Source organism: Pagrus major, chromosome 1, assembly GCF_040436345.1.
Source record: "Pagrus major chromosome 1, Pma_NU_1.0".
Taxonomy (NCBI): Eukaryota; Metazoa; Chordata; class Actinopteri; order Spariformes; family Sparidae; genus Pagrus; species Pagrus major.
Genome location: NC_133215.1, coordinates 18,955,929 through 18,977,336, shown reverse-complemented (window position 1 = coordinate 18,977,336; position 21,408 = coordinate 18,955,929). Strand labels below are relative to the sequence as shown.

General features: G+C 41.8%; 1 protein-coding gene across 1 annotated transcript in view; it reads left to right on the top strand.

The window, feature by feature from the left end:
• The window catches only part of adgrl3.1 (adhesion G protein-coupled receptor L3.1), a 91,045-nt gene that overhangs the window by 16,079 nt on the left and 53,558 nt on the right, over positions 1-21,408 (top strand). The window contains exons 3-5 of the mRNA XM_073465839.1: positions 5,540-5,649; positions 14,418-14,432; positions 15,570-16,358. Coding sequence (XP_073321940.1) covers positions 5,540-5,649; positions 14,418-14,432; positions 15,570-16,358 — 914 coding nt within the window. The remainder of the gene's footprint in view (positions 1-5,539; positions 5,650-14,417; positions 14,433-15,569; positions 16,359-21,408) is intronic.

The following is a 21,408-nucleotide window of genomic DNA, read 5'->3' as shown; positions in this document are numbered from 1 at the left end:
CCTCTGCAAAAAAAGTGTAACATTTCAACACCTACTTCCACTCCCTCATTAAAAACTGCCATCCCCACTATTTCTTCCGTAGTCTCATTGTCTCTTTCTGGGTTTATGTATGACTCCAGTGCTCGAAAGCAGAAAATGTTATTCCAGTCTGTTTCCTGCAACTTGCCTCAGAGTGTGGGAGAAAATCAAATTGCGACATTATGTCCATATTGCATGTTCCGGCCATCGCACAACTCTCAGAGGGAGCTCTCCCAAGAGATTTCTCAATAATCTGAACCTTCAGTGTTCCTACTGGTGTGAAAAGAGAAGCCAAAAAGAAATTCAGAGAAGCAGCTACGAGACATGTTGCAGCTCTCTTTTTGAATTTTAGTGGTTTCAAAAAAGTCAGTGAAAACATATTCAGTAGCTTTTATAGTAAGCAGAATTGAAGTAAATTCAGATTTAAGACTCTCTTTAATCATTGACATTTTTGCATCACTGAGAGGTGCAGAGCCGTATCACTATAAAATGTGATTCATTGCATTGTAAATACAAGCTTGGAGCAGAGCCTTTTCAGCAGTATGTCATGTGGGTCACTTCATGTGTTAGATAAGGATGGTAGTCAAATGAACTGATATTATCTGTTTTTCACTTTTGACAAACGGCCCAGATGCTCCTGCTCAAACACTGAACTCCTGCTTAACTTGACCTCATGACTGCAAACATTTATTTGTATAGAATTACTCATGAAGATGAACGCTGAATCTCTCTGTGAATAGTTTGACAAAATGTTCTTAACTCAAGCACCATCTTTATGTGGAGCTTTCATCAGCACGTGAAAATGTTCCTCAGTTGTCACAGGGTTGGTTCACTTGTTATCACATGACCTGAGGAAATGTTGCTTTATTGGTTGTAGCTCAGATGGTTGGGCAAGTTGGTCATTAATCGGAGGGTTAATACGTCAACCACATGTGAGAGTGTCCTGTGATACTGAGCCTTAAACTGAATGTAAAGTATTCACGTTTATTTTTAAAGGTAGCGCAATTTTGCATAATGTAGCAGTTCAATATGTATCAATGTCCAAACGTTTGTCTGTAAATGTCTAGACAGAATCACCGTGACAGCCCGTGCTATTCAAGGTCACACTTCACAAGAGCTAGCTCAAAGCTCAGTTCACAAAGATTCATTTACATGGTCAACTAATACATTACCACCCTACAAACTATATCAAAATATGTTGTATGTGCAGGGTTATTGCATACAAACATTATGATTGGTCCTTTACAGATGCTCTGCCAGTCTTCTAGAAATCTGTATGTTTTCAAGCAGCACAATCTGCTATTCGTGTATGTCTTTGTGGGGTTTTGAGTTTTTCGATATTCTGACAACTTTCCAGAAAGTTTGTATGTGCTAAGCATGTTGGAGATGACTCAGACGGTGTTGCGGAGGGCTTTGACTGTATTGGAATGTTGATTCCAGAAGACTGTGCCGAGGCTTTGTGCGTCACTCACTCTCAGACACCTCTTTCAACTCATGAGGATTAGTTCCCAGCTCTCACTTGCTCTGTAATTATATAGTTCTTCAACACATCTGCACTCAAGCACACACACATGCAGGCAGACACACGCACACAAATATTTATTCCCTTTTTACATCTGCTCGGATATGCACACACACCCACACACACGCGCGCGTGCCGTCAGCCAGCGTCAGCCTCATCAAATCATCAGTCAGTCAGTTATGTTTATATGAGGGATAGAGACAGAGAGACAGAGACGGAGTGAAGGGAGGTCTGCCAAACAAAGTGAAAAACATCAGAGACAATAACAACAGCAGCACCCACTGCAGCATCGCAGCTTTCTCTTCCCCTGCCTGCCACAGCTCGGCTTTGTTAGCGGAGAGTTTGTTTGTGTGTCTGTGAGTATGTGTGTGTTGCACGTTGCGGGGAAGAAAGCCAGCAGGCAAGGCGGTATCCAGGCCACTGCCTTGTTTTGATGTGGTCATGCTAATTAAAAAAAGGAGCTTTTCTGCCAACACTGAGAAAACCACACGCTTAAAAATATTGAGCTATTTGAAAGAATGAGGAAGGGAAGCAATGTGTTGCAAAGGTGTGTGTGTGTGTGTGTGTGTGTACGCATGTTTTGCATCTACATTCATCCTGGGTCAGAATGAAGAGAGGACATGAATTGTGAATTTTTGCTGATGTTTTTATGTTTTGTTCGGCTGCCGGATAAACACGTTGGCAGAGAGAAAGAGAGGGAAAAAAGCGAAGGAGATTGGAGGTAGTGGGGACATAAGGGACTCTTTTCTGAATCTGACTCAGACTACTGGCTCAGACAGAATGGTGACGTCAGCACAGGCTTTACTAAGGATGGAGGGATCGAGAGAGAAACAGAGGGAGGCTGGAGATGATGCCCTGAGGGAGGCAGGAATGAGAAAGATATTAAGGAGGGAGAGAGGACAGACAGAGAGAGAAGCCAGCAATAAGAGGCCTACCACATATATCTGGGTGTGACTTGGGAAACTGCAGCTAAGTGGGTTTAAGACAGATAAACAGACAAAGACAAAGAAAAAAAAACAAGACAAGTCGGAATGAGAGACAAAGGAGGAGGAACGGAGAGGAATAACTCCTTGGCGGGAAGGATGAAGACAAAGGCTGAGAAAGAAATTAGTTTATTATCTGGGCTTAGAGAGTGTGGGGAGAAGAAAAAGAAAGGTAATGCAGACAAAAATAGACAGAGAACGATAGCAGAGAGATAGAGCGCGCAAGAGATTGTCAAATCTTTGCTCTATACCCTTTTATTTAAAATACCAGTCAATAACCTTCAGTGCTTTATGACTCAGCCGTGAAAGTCCCCAGATTTTTTTTTTTGCAGTATCATAAAGTAGAAACACACACACACCCACAGCTAGTGAAAAAACCTACATTTTCTTCCTTCCTTTTGCTCTCTTCCAACATATTTGCAACTTTGTTTCTTCTACACTGCCTGTTCTCTGCACTTTTTTTTAATATGTTGTTTTTCAGTTCCTTGTGCATTCTGCTGGCTTTGTGCAGTGACTTTTATGATGTCATGTGGCTTCACTGGCCAGTTCACTTGCATCTTTTTTGTGTTAGTTGGATTTTATTCCCCTCCTCTTTAGGGATGAGACATTTTTATAAGCTCCAGGAGTTTGTTGGTGTTAAGGTTTTTAAAAGTTTGAAATAATTAATCCTGCACGTACTCCTGTGGCAGCACTTTTGAGCACAAAGTTTTGAAGGAAACCGACTCAATCACCTGAAAAATAATGTACATTTCTGCAAACCGAGGATATGTGGAAACTTTATATTTCTTTATGTTGCAACTTTAAAGGTTCGGTTTTCGACAACACTGCTTATGGTCTGGTTAGGTTGCAACCCAATCACCAGAGTAAATCTTTGCCACAGATAAGTTTAAACTGGACATTATTATTACTTAAGTCGCAAACGTTTGTTTAGGTTGAATTTTAATATTGCTTTCCTGTCAGAATGCCATGCTTATGCTTTACTTAGGCACAATAAAACTTGGTTAGGGTTAGGAAAACATCCGGGTTTGGCTTAAAATACCTGTTTTGGTTGCCATGATAATGGAGGGAAATGGTCCAACTTCATGTGAAAAATAGCCAGTTTTGGTTGCCAGAAAAACGGCTGGAAATATCTCCAGGTCTTCTGAAAAAACACCCGGTTTTGACTCGTTGAGGCATAAAATCACTTTGTCAGGGTTAAAGAAAGATCATGCGTTGGCTTAAAATATCTGGTTTTGTCGCCACAAACACGACTGGGAAAAGTCCCAAAGTCTTGTTAAAAACATCCATTGATTTCACGCTTGTTGTTTCTGACTCGACAGCCGTCTCACCCAGCTGTGACATGAAAGTCAGCTCATATACATGCAAAGTGAACACGATATGACACGTATTATAGAAATGTTGATATGACACGTACAAATTTGAACGAAGGAAATGTAAAATGCTGACATTTTGCTGTAGCTCTAATTTCCATCTCCCGGTGTGATGACATCATCACCACTGGACTGTTTTGGAAGTCATTAAACAGAGCTCTGCACTCTGATTCACCACTGTGGTCCAGCCGGTCGTGTCGATTGGCGGGCGTTGTGAGCAAAGTTGTGGCGGCGTGTCAGTTTGTGTCCCCTCTCCCTCCCGGTCCACAACTTGCACTGATGACAGGTGACCGATGATGAAAGCACCGGGGCAAGAAATTAAAAGGCAGAGAGGCGAGAAAAAAGGAGGGAGAGAGGAGAGAAGACTGGCGGGTATTGTTATTAGAATATGACAGACATTGCAACACATTGAGTTTGAAACCTTTCAAACTGCAGTAACCCCTCCCTCGAGCACCGGTCAGCAATAGACACCAAAATACGTCACAGCAAGCGGTTATGCAGCCCGCATTAGTCCTCTGTGTTGTATGTGAATATTGAACTAAAAAATTAAATTAGCTCTCATGCATATTTCATTATGCAAACTGTTGAATGATACTGTAAGAAAAGAGACTTAAGGGGGATGGCACGCTCATTAAAAAAATATCTCAATGCGAGAATCTGGATGTTTTTAATGTGAATGTCACCTGTTTGACAGGTGTGCGGAGAGGGAAAGAACAGTTGTACTAATTGAAAGAAAATATTCAGATGAGAAGAGAAATGCCTTCGTAAAGTAGACCTTTTCGCCTTATGCATTCCGTGTCCGTTCTCTTGCATGTGATATTTTTTCATTCACGTTTTTCTAATAATTTATTCAAAGCAGCAAGCGTCATTGAGATAAAGTGGCACTTCAACGTGGGATAGCATTTTATGTTATTACGTGCATCTATCAGGATAATATATGGGGTACGGTACAAACATCCCCGACAAATCATCTTTGGTTGCCTCGCTGGCCTTGGCGTGTTTAATTACAAACACTTACACATAAATGTCATGTAGCAGCTCACCTACATGAATGCAAACAGAAACCCTCACAGGCACATACAGTAGTAAATGTACAAAGTGCAGCCTTTCCTAACCGGAGTTAATAAGAGTGAGGAATACTTACTTTTTGTGTGTCAGAGGAGAGGGCCCCCCTGATAATTCAAATTAATTATCTGGAGTCTGGGGCAAAATACTCTTAAAGCCATAGGTTATTGTTCTCACTGCTGCACACACACACACACACACACACACACACACACACACACACACACACACACACATCCACACATACAAGCACCACAAGTGCACAGCAGCTCTTCAGTAGCCATTGTCGACCACCTTGTATACGACTGAACTCAATGATTCCATTAGTGTACTATTCACTCCAGGTGTACCAGTGAGGACATATTGTCTGCTCTTGTATCAATCTAAAGGGTCCTTCAACACAGAATGACTCTTGAGTGTCAGGGTGAAAGTAGTGATTTCATGAGTGGATATAATATATCTCAATATATATTACATCACGCACTCTGGACTTCAAAGTGTGTGTTTTTCAGTGGGTGTTGGAATATATCTACAGATCTGTGTTCAACTTATAACATATCTGCCATCTCCTCCCTATGTAGATGCAACAACCGTACCCAGTGTGCGGTAGTGGCTGGGCCTGATGTCTTCCCTGACCCCTGCCCTGGCACATACAAATACTTGGAAGTCCAATATGAGTGCGTCCCCTACAGTAAGTACTACCCTTTCCTTTTTGATAAGTATTTTAACATTTTGTGACCTCTTATCTCTACAATAGCACTGCTGCAAGTCTTATCTTTGACTGCAGGGTTTAACATTTAAGGTGCAATATGCAAGAAGTTTTGTTGAAAACATTCAAAAATTAACAGAGATATCTACTGAAGTTAGCATGCTAATCAGGTAGCTCTGTCCAGTCCTGGTCTAACACTTCCCTGGTGCTCTGAGCTCCCAGTCTGGACCGCTAGCTGCATGGCTAACTGAGCTAACTAGCCTGAGCAGCTATAGGTAGCAGTGGTTAGTGATTACTCTAGTGATATGCTGCCCCATATTTGTTTTGAGAATGATCTTGACAGGGGGAGAATTCTTACATATTGCACCTTTAATATCTGTAAGTGGGTCAGAAATATACTTGCCCAAAGTCCATTTCTACATTTCCCTTTAAACAAATGTTTCTATTTATTTGCTGTAATCAACAACAAAGACTAAAGTTAATTGTCATGTTTAACATTTTCGCCTTGCTCTCAAACTCGGCGCAAGACATAGTAGGAGTTTCGCCCACATAATTCATTGCCACCCAACACCTCTTTCAAGGATAATTGAAATGTTACTTGCACTTTAGCTCATAAACTCATACTTGGTATTTTATTTGTCTCAGGCAATCAGGCAATCCTTATTGTTGAGCCCTGGAGTATACTGCGTTTCCTCTAACATGATTCATCCACATATTGTGAATGACTGAATGAAATGTGAATGAAACATCAAAATAATCTAATCTCAAGATGTCAATTAATATTTCTCGTTAGATTAGTGAAAGACAAGCAATTGTGGAAAGCTTGCAGTGTTTCATACTGACTTATTAACAACAATACATCATTCAGTTTGAATCCAAGATGAACATCAGCAATATGAGTTCCAGAGAAAGTTATTAAGGGTAACTATGATGACAACACTTGCTGGGAAAGTCCGAGGAAGGAAGGACGTGCTCCAGCGATGACAGATGGTGATATGACCTTTGACCATATGATAACAGACTGGGAGGTCGAATTCACTGGAGTGAAACATTCACGGTCGCAAACAACTGTGGACCTTTTTTGAATTTTTTGTTTTTGTGTGTAGTTTGCCCAAAATCTAGGTTACGGCTCACTGCATAATAAATGCATAAGGGTTCAGGGTGCAGACTCAGTGGATTAAAGACGTCTATTTGTCCTTGATGTTTATTTCACACTACATTCCAAATTTGAAGGCAATGCTAAAATGCAACTTCTGTGTCTGTTTCATGAAAGATGCTAAATCTAAAGTGACTCCCTCTGTGCTGCCTCCCACTAGTTACTTTTCTATCATGAGGCATTCACATTGTCTTTGTTCACATAGTTGTCATATTTGATTCTTGCCACAACTTGAGTGAAAAACCTGAAGAGAGACGAGCAGGTGAACACTCACTTGGTATTTAAAAAAATATAGTGTCATATTCTGAAATTATAGTACATTTACAATGCAATGAAAGAGGACATAATACTCAGTAAGTATAAAGTGAAAGCACTGAATGGAGTAGAAAATACACAACTTTTTCAGTCCATTAATAAACCTACATTTCTGACAGATTCCAAACATAACTCTCAGATGGAAGTAGATAGTAATCAGTTTTTGTTATTAATATGATTCGACCTTGATAGATGCTTTCCTTTGTACAACTCACATAAACGTAGATTCTTGAAGCAGTGTGGGCGTTGTAAAATGAAAACGTGTCTATTTTTGTACAAACGAAGTGCTGTATATCTTGTTGTTGACATGTTTTGTTCGCTACAAATTTCTCTGCGGTGGAGGCCATGAAAGAGCGGAGGACATTCAGAGTTGGAGTTAAGATAAGATACAGTAGGGATTTATTTACAGCCAAAAAACTCCATTTAGTCTTGTCTGTACATCTTACTTTTGCCAAAAAAGTCGACTGAACTGAGTTGTTTTTGAAGACTTTTGAAGTGAAATCTTATTGTGGGTAAACTACCTTGTTTCAAATTATTGCCAGTTCTTTTTAAAAAAGGTCAAATTAGCTTTCACTTAAAGGTGCACTACGTAGTTTTGGGGGAGTAGTTTTAATCAGAGGAGAAATATCTTTATTGACTAGTTTTTTAATCCTAAACAAACTAAATAAACAAACTGACCTTGAAGGACAACACGGCTTCATACTGTGTTACTTTGTTTAAATGTGGCGGACCCTGCCACCTTTCTAGCTTCAAACAGTGTTCAACAGCTTGTTTATTCAATTATGGAAAAAATAAATCTTTCTAAGTTTGTATTATTACCTCATTAATACTGTCAATATTAAAATTCTGTTTGTATTTCCCTCAATACAAAAAGTGTATGTCCAACAAAATACAAAATATTTTGAATTTGAGATTTTAGTGCTTCACAAATCTTAGTCCGTCGCGGTCTGAGTGTGCAGCTTTGGCGCAGCGGTCCATACAGACGGCCAAGGTGATCTCCCACACTGAAGCATTCAATTATGTCTGGGTAAACGGCTCTTGCCTGGCGTCTAGAATGACCAGCAGATTAAATAATAGGACTATCAGAGCCCTCTCTGGAGCAGATGGAAACACAACCTGATACCTGCTTAATGTCCCACCGAGTGCACGCGCACGTGCATGCACGCCACACACAGACATGCATCAAAACAGGGTGTGTGTCAGCGTGTGTGTTTCCACTCTCGTCCCATCCATTCACTTGAAACTTGTCTGCATGTCCTGTCTTTAGCGTTGTTATAACTGCAAGCCTGCTTGAAAACACTGCGCTACTTATTTCCTAGATTAATCACAGTAAAGAACTCGGAACGACAAAGGGAGTGCAAAGGGAGATGAGTTGCGTGCAGATCTGATAAAGAATGAGTTCGTCAGGGTAACGTTTCCCCCCCTCCACCCGCGAAAAATAGACAGCATCTGAAACCAAAGTCATTAGAGAGCTCAGCTAACAAAGGGAGGGACAGAGAGAGAGAGAGAGAGAGAGAGAGAGAGAGAGAGAGAGAGAGAGAGAGAGATGGCGCATTGGAGAATAAGATAGAGGAGAAAGAGAGATGCAGCTTTGTAGAGAGAGATAGATAGAGAGAGAGCCTTTGACAGTACATTAGCAGTTTCCGTGTTCTGACTAAGTGTTCAGGCTGGATCAGGTAGCGCGCTGATACACTACCTGGCTCCTGTGGGTGTGTTTAGCCATAGAAAATGTTGCACAACGTTCCAGAGAAAAATATGCACACACAATTTGAATGAAGGTGAAATGAGCCCATGGATCCACACTTTTTATATTGTTTTGTTTGTGAACACCTCAAGCTCTGGACCCTTCACAGAGCCCCCGCATCGCATCCTTCAAATATTTAAGAAATCCATTTTCTCTGAAAGGCGTAATCATGTCTGAACCAAAGACAGAGATACTCCCATTCGTTGACATTCAGGCCAGAGATGCAGGCATCTACGATCAAGCTGGCATGCTGGACGTAGCAAATCAATGTTGTCAGCAGCGTTGTTGTGAAAGATATGTTTTGTAAGACATTAAGTGATGATATATTCCCAAAATGTTGCTGTAAATCAAGATGGATCGATGAAGGAGGCTTGTTTTCTGAAATATATGACGGTGTTTACTCAAACTGTCGCTATTCCTAAAACACTCACAAGCTGCAAGTTCAACAAATCATCATATTTATATTTGAAGGCAGGTTTGGTTTTAGTGCTCTCAAATAGCTAACATCAAAGGGTGTCCATAACTCAAGTAGGTGTCCTGCAGTTTTAGGCACACTGGTAATGCTGGTTGGTGAGTGTGAACTTCTGGGGACTCATTTCAGAAATTTAACAGCTCGTCCTATCCTTTTGTTCCTATCGTTTCAAAGATAGCAAAAATATTAGCAATTATTAAACCCATGGCTGTGTCCTGTCCTACCTCAGATCTGGTGCCTTATCTTAAGAAATCCTAACTTGAACTGTAAACCTGTTCTGTCATGCCTCAATCTGTGTTTAAAATGTACACGAGACAATGGCTTCCTTCATTTAAGAACTGCAACAACTTGACATTACACAGACTTACTGAATTATTTAAACAATTGTAAAAATCTCAGTAGATTTATCAATAATGAAAATAAACAGTAGTTCCAACCATACTGCATTTTTGATCTGTACAACCATTGGTAGAGCCCCATGCCTTTTAGTAGGCCTCTCCAGAGCTGGACATAAAATGTAGATTAAATTGAGAATCAATCGCTTTGGCAGTCAATATAAAACTATTATTACATTTATGAATGACTTCTCCAAGGCAGCTGTCTCAGGAAATGTAAGGGGTCATCATACGATTTGAGTAGCTCATCAATGATAACATTTCTGTGTCATTATTATCAATGTCATACAGATCTAACAACAGCGGTGCTGCCATTTTTGGAAGTTATTTTTAATTCAGTCCAGGATTTATGCTTTATAATTCCTAAATTACAAAATTCTTCAGTTAGGATGGTTCTGTAATAGCTAAATTCCTATCCTAAGATTAGATAGGATTCATTTCCTGTTTTTCCATGTTTCTGTAACACCAAAATAACTGCTACTGCTCCTACTGCAAATGTCATCCTAAACTGAGATAAGACAGAATTTCAGAATTAGGAAGTTTGAGTAATGAGGCCCCTGACCCCTGCCTATCACCTCTGAGGCCAGGTGTTGCTAATCAGAAACTGATTGCGTGCAAAGAAAATGAGCTGAGCTCCGAAGAGACACCACTTCATATTGTGGAGGCACTTTTCCTGAACGCTGCTGTTGAAGTTGAGCTGCTATGTTTCCCGCTAGAAATAGATATTGTAAACAAATCTCAAAGTGGGTTGTAAAACAGGTAATTAAATTATGTGCGGTTCAGTTTTCAGGGAAATTTTGCCCCTCCACCTCCCCTCCTTTCTTTTTTTTTCTTGAGGATTTTTGGCTTGCACTACCTTCACAGCTCTTCATCTCTCCTCCCTGCACTGCAGGTTTCTGGCTTTTTCCCAAAACTAAAATCAAGTGCTCTCTCGCTTTCTCTCCCTGGCTCTCTGTGGTATGAGTGTGTGGCAGTCATGTGCCAAACTAGCCAGCTAGCTTTGGCAGTAATTAGCCACCTGTGTATACTTGCTCATAGCACTGCAGGCGGACTATAAATATCCATACATTAGTGCACTACTGTACAAATTGCTTCTCCAAGGCGGCTCTCTCACACACGGATACATTTAATCTCTACAAAAACGCCTTGCTGCAGAAAAAGATATATGATGATTTGTATTGTTTCATTCATGGCCAGCCATTTATGAAAAAGCCGGCAACACTTGGGATTATGTCTATCCATTTCCTCATCTTCTTGCAGAAGACCCTGGCTCTCCAACAGTCGCTATGAAGCAATTAGCCTACTACCACATTTAGTGTATTAATCAGAAAAGCCAGTGATATGTTATGCAATACCCATGCAGTCTATTTTAGACAATAGAACTTGGCTCAGTAGGAAAGCTAATTAAAAGATAAAATCACCTTCTTGTTTGTCCAATTAAAGACTTCTGTCAGATTGGACCCTTGGAATAACTTCATCATGATAACATGCGAAGAGCTGTACGTGTGTGCGCACCTCTCTCTGTCTGCATGTACAGGATACTGTACAGTACTTGTGTGCACATATGCAGGCGATTTTGTGTTTCCCAGAGAGAGGGCGAGGGAAGATGGAAAGGAACCAAGGAGACAGAAGGAGAGAGCCAGAGCGAGGGAGCGAGAGAGCGACAGCTGAGACAGAGATAGAGAGGAATAGGTTAGACGAGGCCAGCAGACGAGGAACAGAAAGAACGAATTAACTGATAAAAGACACAGTGTGAGAGGTGGACAGGGTTTGGGTTGTGGGGAAGCGAGGACGCGACGGGGAGAACGAGCGGTGAGAAAGGCACAGCATGAAATGACGAGAGAGAATGGCAGGTGAGGATGAGAGGACAGAGAGGAAGAATAGAATAATGCAGAGAGAAAAAGAAAAGGGCCGTGTCCACAAATGACCTTGGGCTTCAGCCCGGCTGAGCTGATTGGAGATCAGAGATAATAGTGGTGAGGCTGCTGTCGCCACTCGTCTGCAGGGGCACACGCGAATACACACACATAAGCACACACACACTGAGTTTCCTCCTAGACGAATACCTCCTTAATAAACCATATGCTTTCAATAAAAATGCTAATTATCTTTACACTGCAGCACAGTCAGGTTAACACTGCTTCCGTGTGTGAGAAATAGAAATGGAAAGGAAATGGAGAGTGGGGAAGACAGAGGAGGCATCCGAGGTGCAGTGTCAGAGCTGTTCGTGTGATTAGAGACGTTTCTGAAAAATTTAGAAGATACCAGCGCAGATATTAATGAATATTTAGATGATTTTTAATGAATGTGAAAGCAGACAGGCGACACAGTCTCACAGCAGAACATAGTTAGTGTTATTGTTCTGCTTTTGTTTTCTAATATTCATTCAAAGCATTGCTAGGAATAAATGAGCAGGTTTTTTTTGGGGGGGGGGGAGCTGCAGAACTAACTCTTCAATTGTGCAGTCTAAGTGATTTTGCAAATGATCAGTCACAGATACTGGGTAGATAAAAACATGCCACACCTCTGCAGAATTCGATTGTGAGAGAAAGATTGAGAGACGATGCGTTTTTGTTGATGTTTTCATGGAAACAAGGACACTCTGGCAAGTTTGTCATCTGCATTTCTTCGCTTCTTCTCACAAAAATCACAAAAGACCCCTCATCTTGGGCATTATCTTGCATGCTTGAGCTCACCTTGAGAAAACCTTTCGACGATTGTCTCACCACCCTACAACATTCGCTCAGTTAAATTCCGCTCGCTGAAAGATGAATGACTGCGATGCGTGAAAAGCGTTCATTTCTTACCCTTGTCATGGAGATTAAAAAACAGCGGTGCCTCGCAAAAAATAATCTCACAATGAGGTCACCAACAGAGGCATCCGGTAATCTAGTGAAACAACGAGCAGCAACACAAATTGAATGACATTTGTTTGACATTTTGCGTGCCATTTGGTGTACTTGTTGCCGCCGCGCTTTTTCATTTGAAATCTATTAGTTGCCAGCAACCTTGAACTCGGCGTGTTTTCCTTTGTGTCTGGGAGGTTGTATATACCAGACTCAGGTGATGTGAAGTCCTTGTTGTTCGCTGTCATTAATCCCCGTCTTCTCAACCACAGTGTGCCTCTTTGTATTGTTTAAATCTGTGTGTGTGTTTCCAGCATCAATATCTGTCGTTCCATCGCGCACACCGCCCTGCACAGACACACTATCTGCTTTCTTTTCCCAGCTTTTCACACAAGGGAACTGCTTCCTTGTGGTGAACCATTTGCCTAACGGCATAGACACACACACACACACACACACACACACACTCAGACGTGCACACATGCGTATTCACACACTTGTTTTAGGTTTAACACGATCTCCTTCCAGAGATTGCTTATTTATCGGGAGTTGTGCGAAGCCGCACTAGTTACCATGCATTTTTCATGAGGCTAGGATTTAATGGCTGCTTGTGTGTGGGGGCGTACGTCTGTGTGTTTGTGTGTCACATGTGTTTGTGTATCTCTTGCGGTTGGTGATGAGTTCTATGTGTTAAAGAATTTATGCATGTGCAATATGTAGTGCACAGATGCTATATATAAACATGTGCCATCCGGAAGTCCTTCCAAATGTTTTCCCTTTGAGGATTCAGCCTTGTCTCTCTCCTCTCCTCTCCTCTCCTCTCCTCTCCTCTCCTCTCCTCTCCTCTCCTCTCCTCTCCTCTCCCTCGCTTCTCCTCCCGGGGGACCAGTTCCATTCAGCAGGTCTCTAACGGTCTCTGAAGACACAAGGGCACAGCCTGCAGGATTAGGTTTCTGCCATGTTCACATTCCACTCAGTCCCCCCCCACCCCACCCCCGGGAGAACGGTGGAATGGGATTCATATGTTTAAGAGGTTTCGAGCAAGTGTGCACATTTCATTGCGGGGCCGACACGAGCAACCCTCCGTCGAAGCTCGGAGGATAAAGCTTTGAATATAATAGACAGGGAATTGGTGTTGGGGTTGAAGAGAACCGGCACATTCAGTATGCTGCCACCTCCACACACAAATGATTGCGCACTCGTACACAGAGTCGCACAGAGTAGGTGACATACACAAAGCATTCGCTCACCCACTGTGCATCAGAAAGCATTTTAATGTGGCAGTTTTGGCTGGTCCACTGAAATGCTATCCCAGTAATCAAATCAATTTTCTGGTTTTCATTGCTCTGTTGCTATTAGCATACATTAAAGAGCTCATTATCTCAGGTCATTTTCTATTGCTGTGTTTTGTCCTGCTCTGGGGATAGCAGCACAATGAATGCCATGAATTGTGTGTTTTCCCATGTTGTGTCATGCTCGTTCATTGCTCCTCTCCCCCCTCCGTCTGCATGGCACGCGTGTGTCTCCGTTCCCCCATATGTGTGTATGTGTGTGTGACATATGTGAGACGCATTACTGTCAGATAGCTTCCCCGTTGCAGTGCAGTCTCCTCAGACGCTTACGTAATGTTATTACCAATCACACATGGAGAGCATCCTGGCACTCTCACAAGGTTAGGATGAAATATGAGAACGATTATGGAGATCTGAGATTGTATTATCATGATTTCCTTATTATTGCATCATTAATCTATTTTTGTCTCTTGTCTCTATCTCTTTCTCTTTTTCTCTTCCTTCAAATCCTTTGCATATGGCTCGTGCAGAAGTGGAACAAAAAGGTGAGTCTGTGAAACAAGCACGCCCACATTCACGCATGCACACATGCTCAGGATCTGGGGTTGGGTGTCACTTTTTGATGCGCCTGAAGCGTTTTGTACCTCGTGGCAGAATGACATCTCTTTCAAAGTCACTGCTGCTATATTAAGACAGCTTGATCTCACCATATAGAGGCAATTTCCAAACACTGGTTCTCATTAGACACACTCCAGGCCCATATTATTCCATGGTATCGTGTAGAATGTCACTTAATAAACTCTCCACGGGTCGAGCACACTTTTATGATGAGCCAATGAACAGAGAATTACATTGACATTTAATATTTCAAATGCTTCCCCATGATATGAAAAATATGCCAGTGCTTTGAATAGCCAATGAAAATTAAATCAATATTCCCAGACCTTTGCGTAGAATCTGGAATTATATTATTTGGAAGAATGGGAAAACCACAAAGCACATCTGGTCTGTCTTTGTGCGTATCTGCTGTGTGCATGTGTGTGTGCGTATGTGACAACATTCCAGTTAAATTACAAAGGTCCCTATGACTCCGGTCGCACTGGCTTCCCAGAATTTACTACATCTCCCACATCACTCATAAAACATGACCCCAGTATTCCAAGATGGGAATACCGAGCAGAGAGTGGGAAATGAATTATTGTAACAATTGCAGAAACAGCAGGCGATAAAAGACGTGTTCGGCCCTACAGTTGGTTGTTCCTGACAGAGATAGAAAGGGAGTGAAAGGAAGAAAGAGCTATGAGACTAATGAGGAGCTGGGGTGGGAGGCAGGGAGGGAGGAATGGGAATAGAGGGAAAGGGGGGAAGTAGAACAAAATGTGCCATTTTCTCTTTTTCTCTTTGCTGTGAGAGCAGGGTATTATCTGTTGAATAGGAGGCATGCTGTTGCTGTGCTTAAAAGTGACAGTGACTATACAACATCCAAATCACAACACAGTAAGCCTATCATGTCATCGTCACTCACTGGCGGTTAAGGTTAAGTTAAAACACAATGCAACATTTATGAAAAGAGGCAAACATTTCACAGGCACTGTCAGCGAATCTAGAGAGAATATTTGACACTTTACAGCGGCTGCATGAAAATGTATCTGATGTGAAAATGTTTGTCATTCGTTCCGCAGTATTTCTCTGCCCTGGCATCCTGCGAGGAGTGTACCAAAGTGAGCATCTCTTTGAGTCCGATCACCAGTCCGGTGCGTGGTGCAAAGACCCACTGCAGGCCTCAGACAAGATCTACTACATGCCCTGGACGCCGTACCGCACAGACACACTGACAGAGTACTCGTCAAAGGAGGATTTCATCGCAGGCCGTCCCACCACCACCTACAAACTCCCACATCGTGTGGATGGGACTGGTTTTGTCGTCTATGACGGCGCATTGTTCTTCAACAAGGAGCGCACACGCAACATCGTAAAGTTTGACCTGCGCACTCGCATCAAGAGTGGGGAGGCCATTATCGCCAACGCCAACTATCACGACACCTCACCATACCGCTGGGGCGGCAAGTCCGACATTGACCTAGCGGTGGATGAGAATGGACTGTGGGTGATCTATGCAACGGAGCAGAACAACGGGCGCATTGTGGTGAGCCAGCTCAACCCCTACACCCTGCGCATCGAAGGCTCGTGGGACACCAGCTACGACAAACGCTCCGCCTCCAATGCTTTCATGATCTGCGGGGTCCTGTACGTGGTCAAAACCGTCTACGAAGACGATGACAACGAAGGGACGGGGAACAAAATCGACTACATGTACAACACCGATAAGAGCAAGGAGATGACTGTGAACATACCATTCCCGAATTCCTACCAGTACATCGCTGCAGTGGATTACAACCCGAGAGACAACCTGCTGTACGTGTGGAATAACTACCACGTGGTCAAGTACTCGCTGGACTTCGGCAACAATGGTAGGTCCCACCTTAAATCCAATCCCTCTTTTCTCCACCCCCTCCTCCTCCTGCCATTCTTAACATCTTTTTACTTCATGCTTTTCAACTTCAACTGTCTAATAATAAGGAAAAAAAGTGTTGTTTTTTTTTACTTTTCCCTCACTTCATTAATTGGACAAGCTGTGAAGTGATTTTCTAAATCTCCGCATGAAATACCTTGGCATACTTGCAATGCTTTTAATATTCATTCATTCTAATATTCATAATGATAAATGCTTTTTGTTGTGACATAAGGAATACTTACAGCCACTAATCTTCCTCCAATAATTAATTCTGCAAAAGGACTTAAAAATGAAGAAAAGCACCATCTGTGCTGTCACAATTCTCAATTATGAACACCACCCAACCCATGGTATCTGCATGTTTCAAACTTTCAGAGCGGGTCCCTCACTAAACCGGTGTCATTTAAATTGTAGATGCCTGCAGAGTTGATATTTTTGAAAATGCTTCTGCTTTAGTTCACCAAAGAATTCCTGTCAAAGACATCATAAAGACTACCTTGATCTCTGCCTTTAGAAGAATATCGCTGATGATGTCATGCTGTGCCTTCAGTACTGTAAATGCCTCGTGCCTTTTACTGTGCCACTTGCCAGCACTTCTCTTGAGTTTCTCAGCTGCTTAACAAATCCTAATGCATTCCTTGAGAATGGAGCCAGGAATGTCTGGAGGAGGAACTGACACCGCTTTCATACAGGACATCCGATTATGATAACAATTTAATGGCACTTAACTTGTGTTTGACTTTTTCCGTTGGTTTATTGTGAACCAATTCACACGAGGCTGCTGTCACGTTTGTTTTTTTTTTTTTTTTAAAGCTGTGCTGATTTTGATATCAGCTAATGGATGTAATGACAACATGTGAAAGGAGCCGCTCCCAGTGACAAACACAGATGATGATTATCATTGGACCCTGCAGTTCCCCTCAGCTCTGTAAAACATTTTAGCATATTTCAGCTCATCGTTTGGGTTTTAATGCCTACAACTTTGGTTCACTCTCAGCTCTCTCATGAGACTTTTACCAGATTTACCAAAAGTGTTGATAAACTACCTGAACACTACCTGCTCAGCACCAAACAGAAAGCAAACATAGTTAGCGACTAGTTGGTGAGCATAGTAAAGCATTTAGCAGCTAAAGCTAAATATTTCCCAAAAGGGTTGGTGGAGACCAAAACGGAGCTAAAAGAAGAGTGAATTACACTCAGTAAGTTTCATCCTATAAGGTGAAATCATGTCAACGTTGTGTTAACAGCTTATTCCACAAAGGTAATTATAGGGCTGTAACTCCCAATTATTTTTTGTTGTTGATTATTATCTCAATTAATGGATTAGTCTATAAAATAGCAGAAAATGGTGTCAAATGTAGATCAGTATTTCCCAAAGTATGAGCTGTCTTGTTTTGTCCAAAACCCAGTGTTATAAAAAGTACACAATAGTCACACTAAAATGAAAGGTATCATGTTAAGATGTTACTTCAGTAAAAGTGAAAGTCACCCATACGAATAGTACTTGAGTAAAAGTCTTGAAGTAGCTGATGTTAAATGTACTACTATCGGAGTTAGTAGTAGTAGCAGTTAACATATACTTGCTCATAATTCCATTCTTTGTTTTTGGTCGGTGGCAGAAGTCTAACAGATGGAAACTAAAACTCTCTCCATGTTTAGATACCATTATGGATAAGTAAGAACATCTGAGTAATCTGGGTGAGCCTTTACATTGGGACAGTCATATAAGAATCAGGAAATCAAAAGCATGAAACTTGCATGCTGGTTTATCTAAGCTGTAGCCCCTTTTTCAAACCGAGTCTTGAGGGTCATGAATCCTGCTAGAAGTTTATTTAATTTGAATGAACCACCAGTGTGGGTTTTAATGATCATCGCTGTGTCTGTCTGAAAGGACAGTGAATACTGTCTGACCCAGAGTGACTCGCTCTCAACTCTGGTGTGAGGTGAGAGTCCACCCGCCCCTCCCTCCTTCATCTGGATGGAAGGGCTTAGGCCCCTGGAGCCTGAAGGGCTATTTGCCCAACGTAATTGCCTTTCAGCACCTTTCTATGGAGTGGTCAAGGCAGTCTGGCTGCATGTCTTATTAAATGATGTCTGAATTAATGCATGCTCTTACACGCAGTTAGGAGGCGCAGTACAAGGAATTATAGAGACAGGCAGCATTAAACTCGTTTTCTACCGATCAGTGTGGGTGTGTGACGTGCGGCCACGCTGTAAAAAATGTGTGTACGTTTGTGTTTATGCATGCATAATGATGTGCGTGGCCGTGTCCTAATGTGCTAATGTACTTACAGTATGAGTTTGTGTTTCGCTATTCATGAGTGTGCATACGTGTTTATTGGTGTACGCTCGAGAGTGTGATCACTCTCATAATGGAGCTCAGGGTGTCTCTGGAGGCTCTACAGAGGAGATCAATGGGGATTCAATGTGGAGAATGACCTCCAGTGCACAGCAACAAGCCAGACTGCTGACCAGCGGGAGATAAATACATACAATCAATGCTGGCCCACTCTTTTACTCTCCTCTCGGCTCACTCAATGAAGACAAGGAATAAATTAACTACCTTAACTGCATGATTTTCTCATTCTTCGCAAAAAGGGGTGAGAAGTCGATACATTCAGGTTTTATTTTCTTGTTGTACCCACACCCTGTAGTTTGCTCTTCATTCCTTTTACTTGTCTGAGAAAGCCATTATTTAGGATCACTATTAAAACATTAAGCATATACTGTGAGGTGACTATGGTCAATCTTGCTATGTTCCAGGCCTGGTGTCTTTTTTTTCCCCTTTCACTTAGTCCATTCAGGAAACAGGCCAGGGAAAGGGGCCATTCTGAGGGTTTCCACTCATTACTGTTGTAGCGTAATGCTCGCCCTGCTTTTGTTTCAGCTCATATGGACTTCTTAAAGATACAAAACGAGACAGGAAATGGGCCGTGGAGCGAGAGGAGGCCGAGGTTGGCCACTGAGGACTGAGTGTAATTGGGGTGCAACGCAGAGAGAACAGCTTCCAGTGTTTTGTCTGTCCAGCTGGCTAACAAAGGCAGCTCCCTGGACAGTTAAGAAGAAGAAATTCTGAAGTATTGTCATTGTTTGGACTCTAAAGGAATTTTAGATTACTACTAGAATAGGTTTACATGCTTTGATGCTGAATAAAGTGCCACACTACCTGCTGGGCATTAATTATGCAAACATATGACCTGGTGACGTAGTGTGATGTCATGAAGTCACAGAATTAAAGACAGCACTACTGATGAGGTGTTTCAGGAGCAGTGCTTTCTGTGGGAGAGAGGAGCTTCTTTTATAGACTTTTTTTTTTTACTTTCAAGACCTTACATGCACAAGAGCCTCTAAAAGCATAATAGATCTCCTTTAAGTCACAATAAGTTTGAATTAAGGTTTGCTGAGCTTTAGGAATAAGAATTAAAACATCACTGGGAGGAATTGAAAAAGTAAGGTTTAGTTCAACTCAGGCCAGCAGATAAAATAAAGGTTTACTCCTATGTATTCAATCACACCATTGATGCAGCACGCAGCAGCAAATGATCTTTTTGAAATGCACATTCTTCCTCCCTCGGTGCTCGGTACTTAAGAAGAAAGTGAACTGCCTCCCTCCATTTATCGTTTTCCATGTCTGTTTGTGTTTCTTCTTTGTCTGTTAAACACCCATTCTTTCTCTTCCCGTCCCTCACACAAACACGTACACTTAACAATGGCAGGAATCTCAATATTTCCCCTTCCCCTTCTCATATATCCTTCACTTTAACTCTGTGTTCTGCACTGTTTTTCTCTCTGTCGCCCTTATCTCCCGCTTAATCTGCCCTCCTTTTCTGCGCTCAACCCTTTCCCACATCACACAGGGCTATTTCATCGGGTCTCCTCAGATGTATATATTATAGAGGCCTGGTGTGCGAATGCCAACACAGAGTCAGAGTCAAAGTCACTTGCCTCTGTATTACCCCTTCCTCACCAAACAGTCTCTCACTCTCTCTTCTGTTTATGGAGTTGTTTCATCATGTCTTCTTACATGCATATTATAGAGGCCTGCCCTACGCAAGCGGCATGGCTCCGATGAAACATTTGAATAATTTATCACCTCCAGTCTGCCTTGCCACACTTTAGAAAGTTTTCCCAACAAAGTCGCAAAATTATTCATGTTATCTGCATCTTCGGGAAGGGAGGGGCAAACACGGCCCAAACTGAATAGATCTTAACTTGTACACAATGAATTTCCCATATTTGTTTCACACATATTTCTCTTCAGTAGTCACATTTTTCCTGCTATCTGCACCTTCCTGTATTTTTTGTTCCATCGTCTTTGCTGCAGATTTTCGTTTTACGCTTTAAGGTCCATAATGTAGGATTTAAAGGGATCTAGCAGTGAGGTTGCAGATTAAAACCAACTGTACAACCCTCACCCTGCCCAGTGGCTGCTAAGAACAGCCAGTGTTTGGTTTGTCTGTTCTGGTCTACTGAAACATGGTGGACTCGCTCCCTTTTCACATATAACAGGCTCATTCTAAGTCAACGAAAAACATGATTCTTGAGCCCTTCAAGGCGTTAATCTATTTAAGTTCGTATGTGCAGGTGAGACAACTTGATTGCATTTTCTGTAGGGTGGAACAAGCACACTGAAATGTGTAAAACAGGAAACATAGATAATTATGAAAGTTTATGGAGCAACCCCGGAGACATTTTGTGTTCTGTCATACAGAGACAGTGTTAAAATGCGTTAATCAGGAGACAAAAATACATTTTCTTTTGCAACTGTTTACAATAATGACTTTGACTTTATTAAAGCAACGTATGCAAAGACATTAACCCAGTGTGAGATGAGTTCAATATTAAATTAGCACAGTTTTAAAAATCTGTTGCTACAACTCAATTGCTCAAAATCAAGCGCCAGATCGTTTTCAATCTACTGTGCAGCAAATTATGTGAGTAATAAACACTAATTAATAGTAAAACAGAAAGTGATAAGAACAGTTTCACCTTGTATTAAATGACTT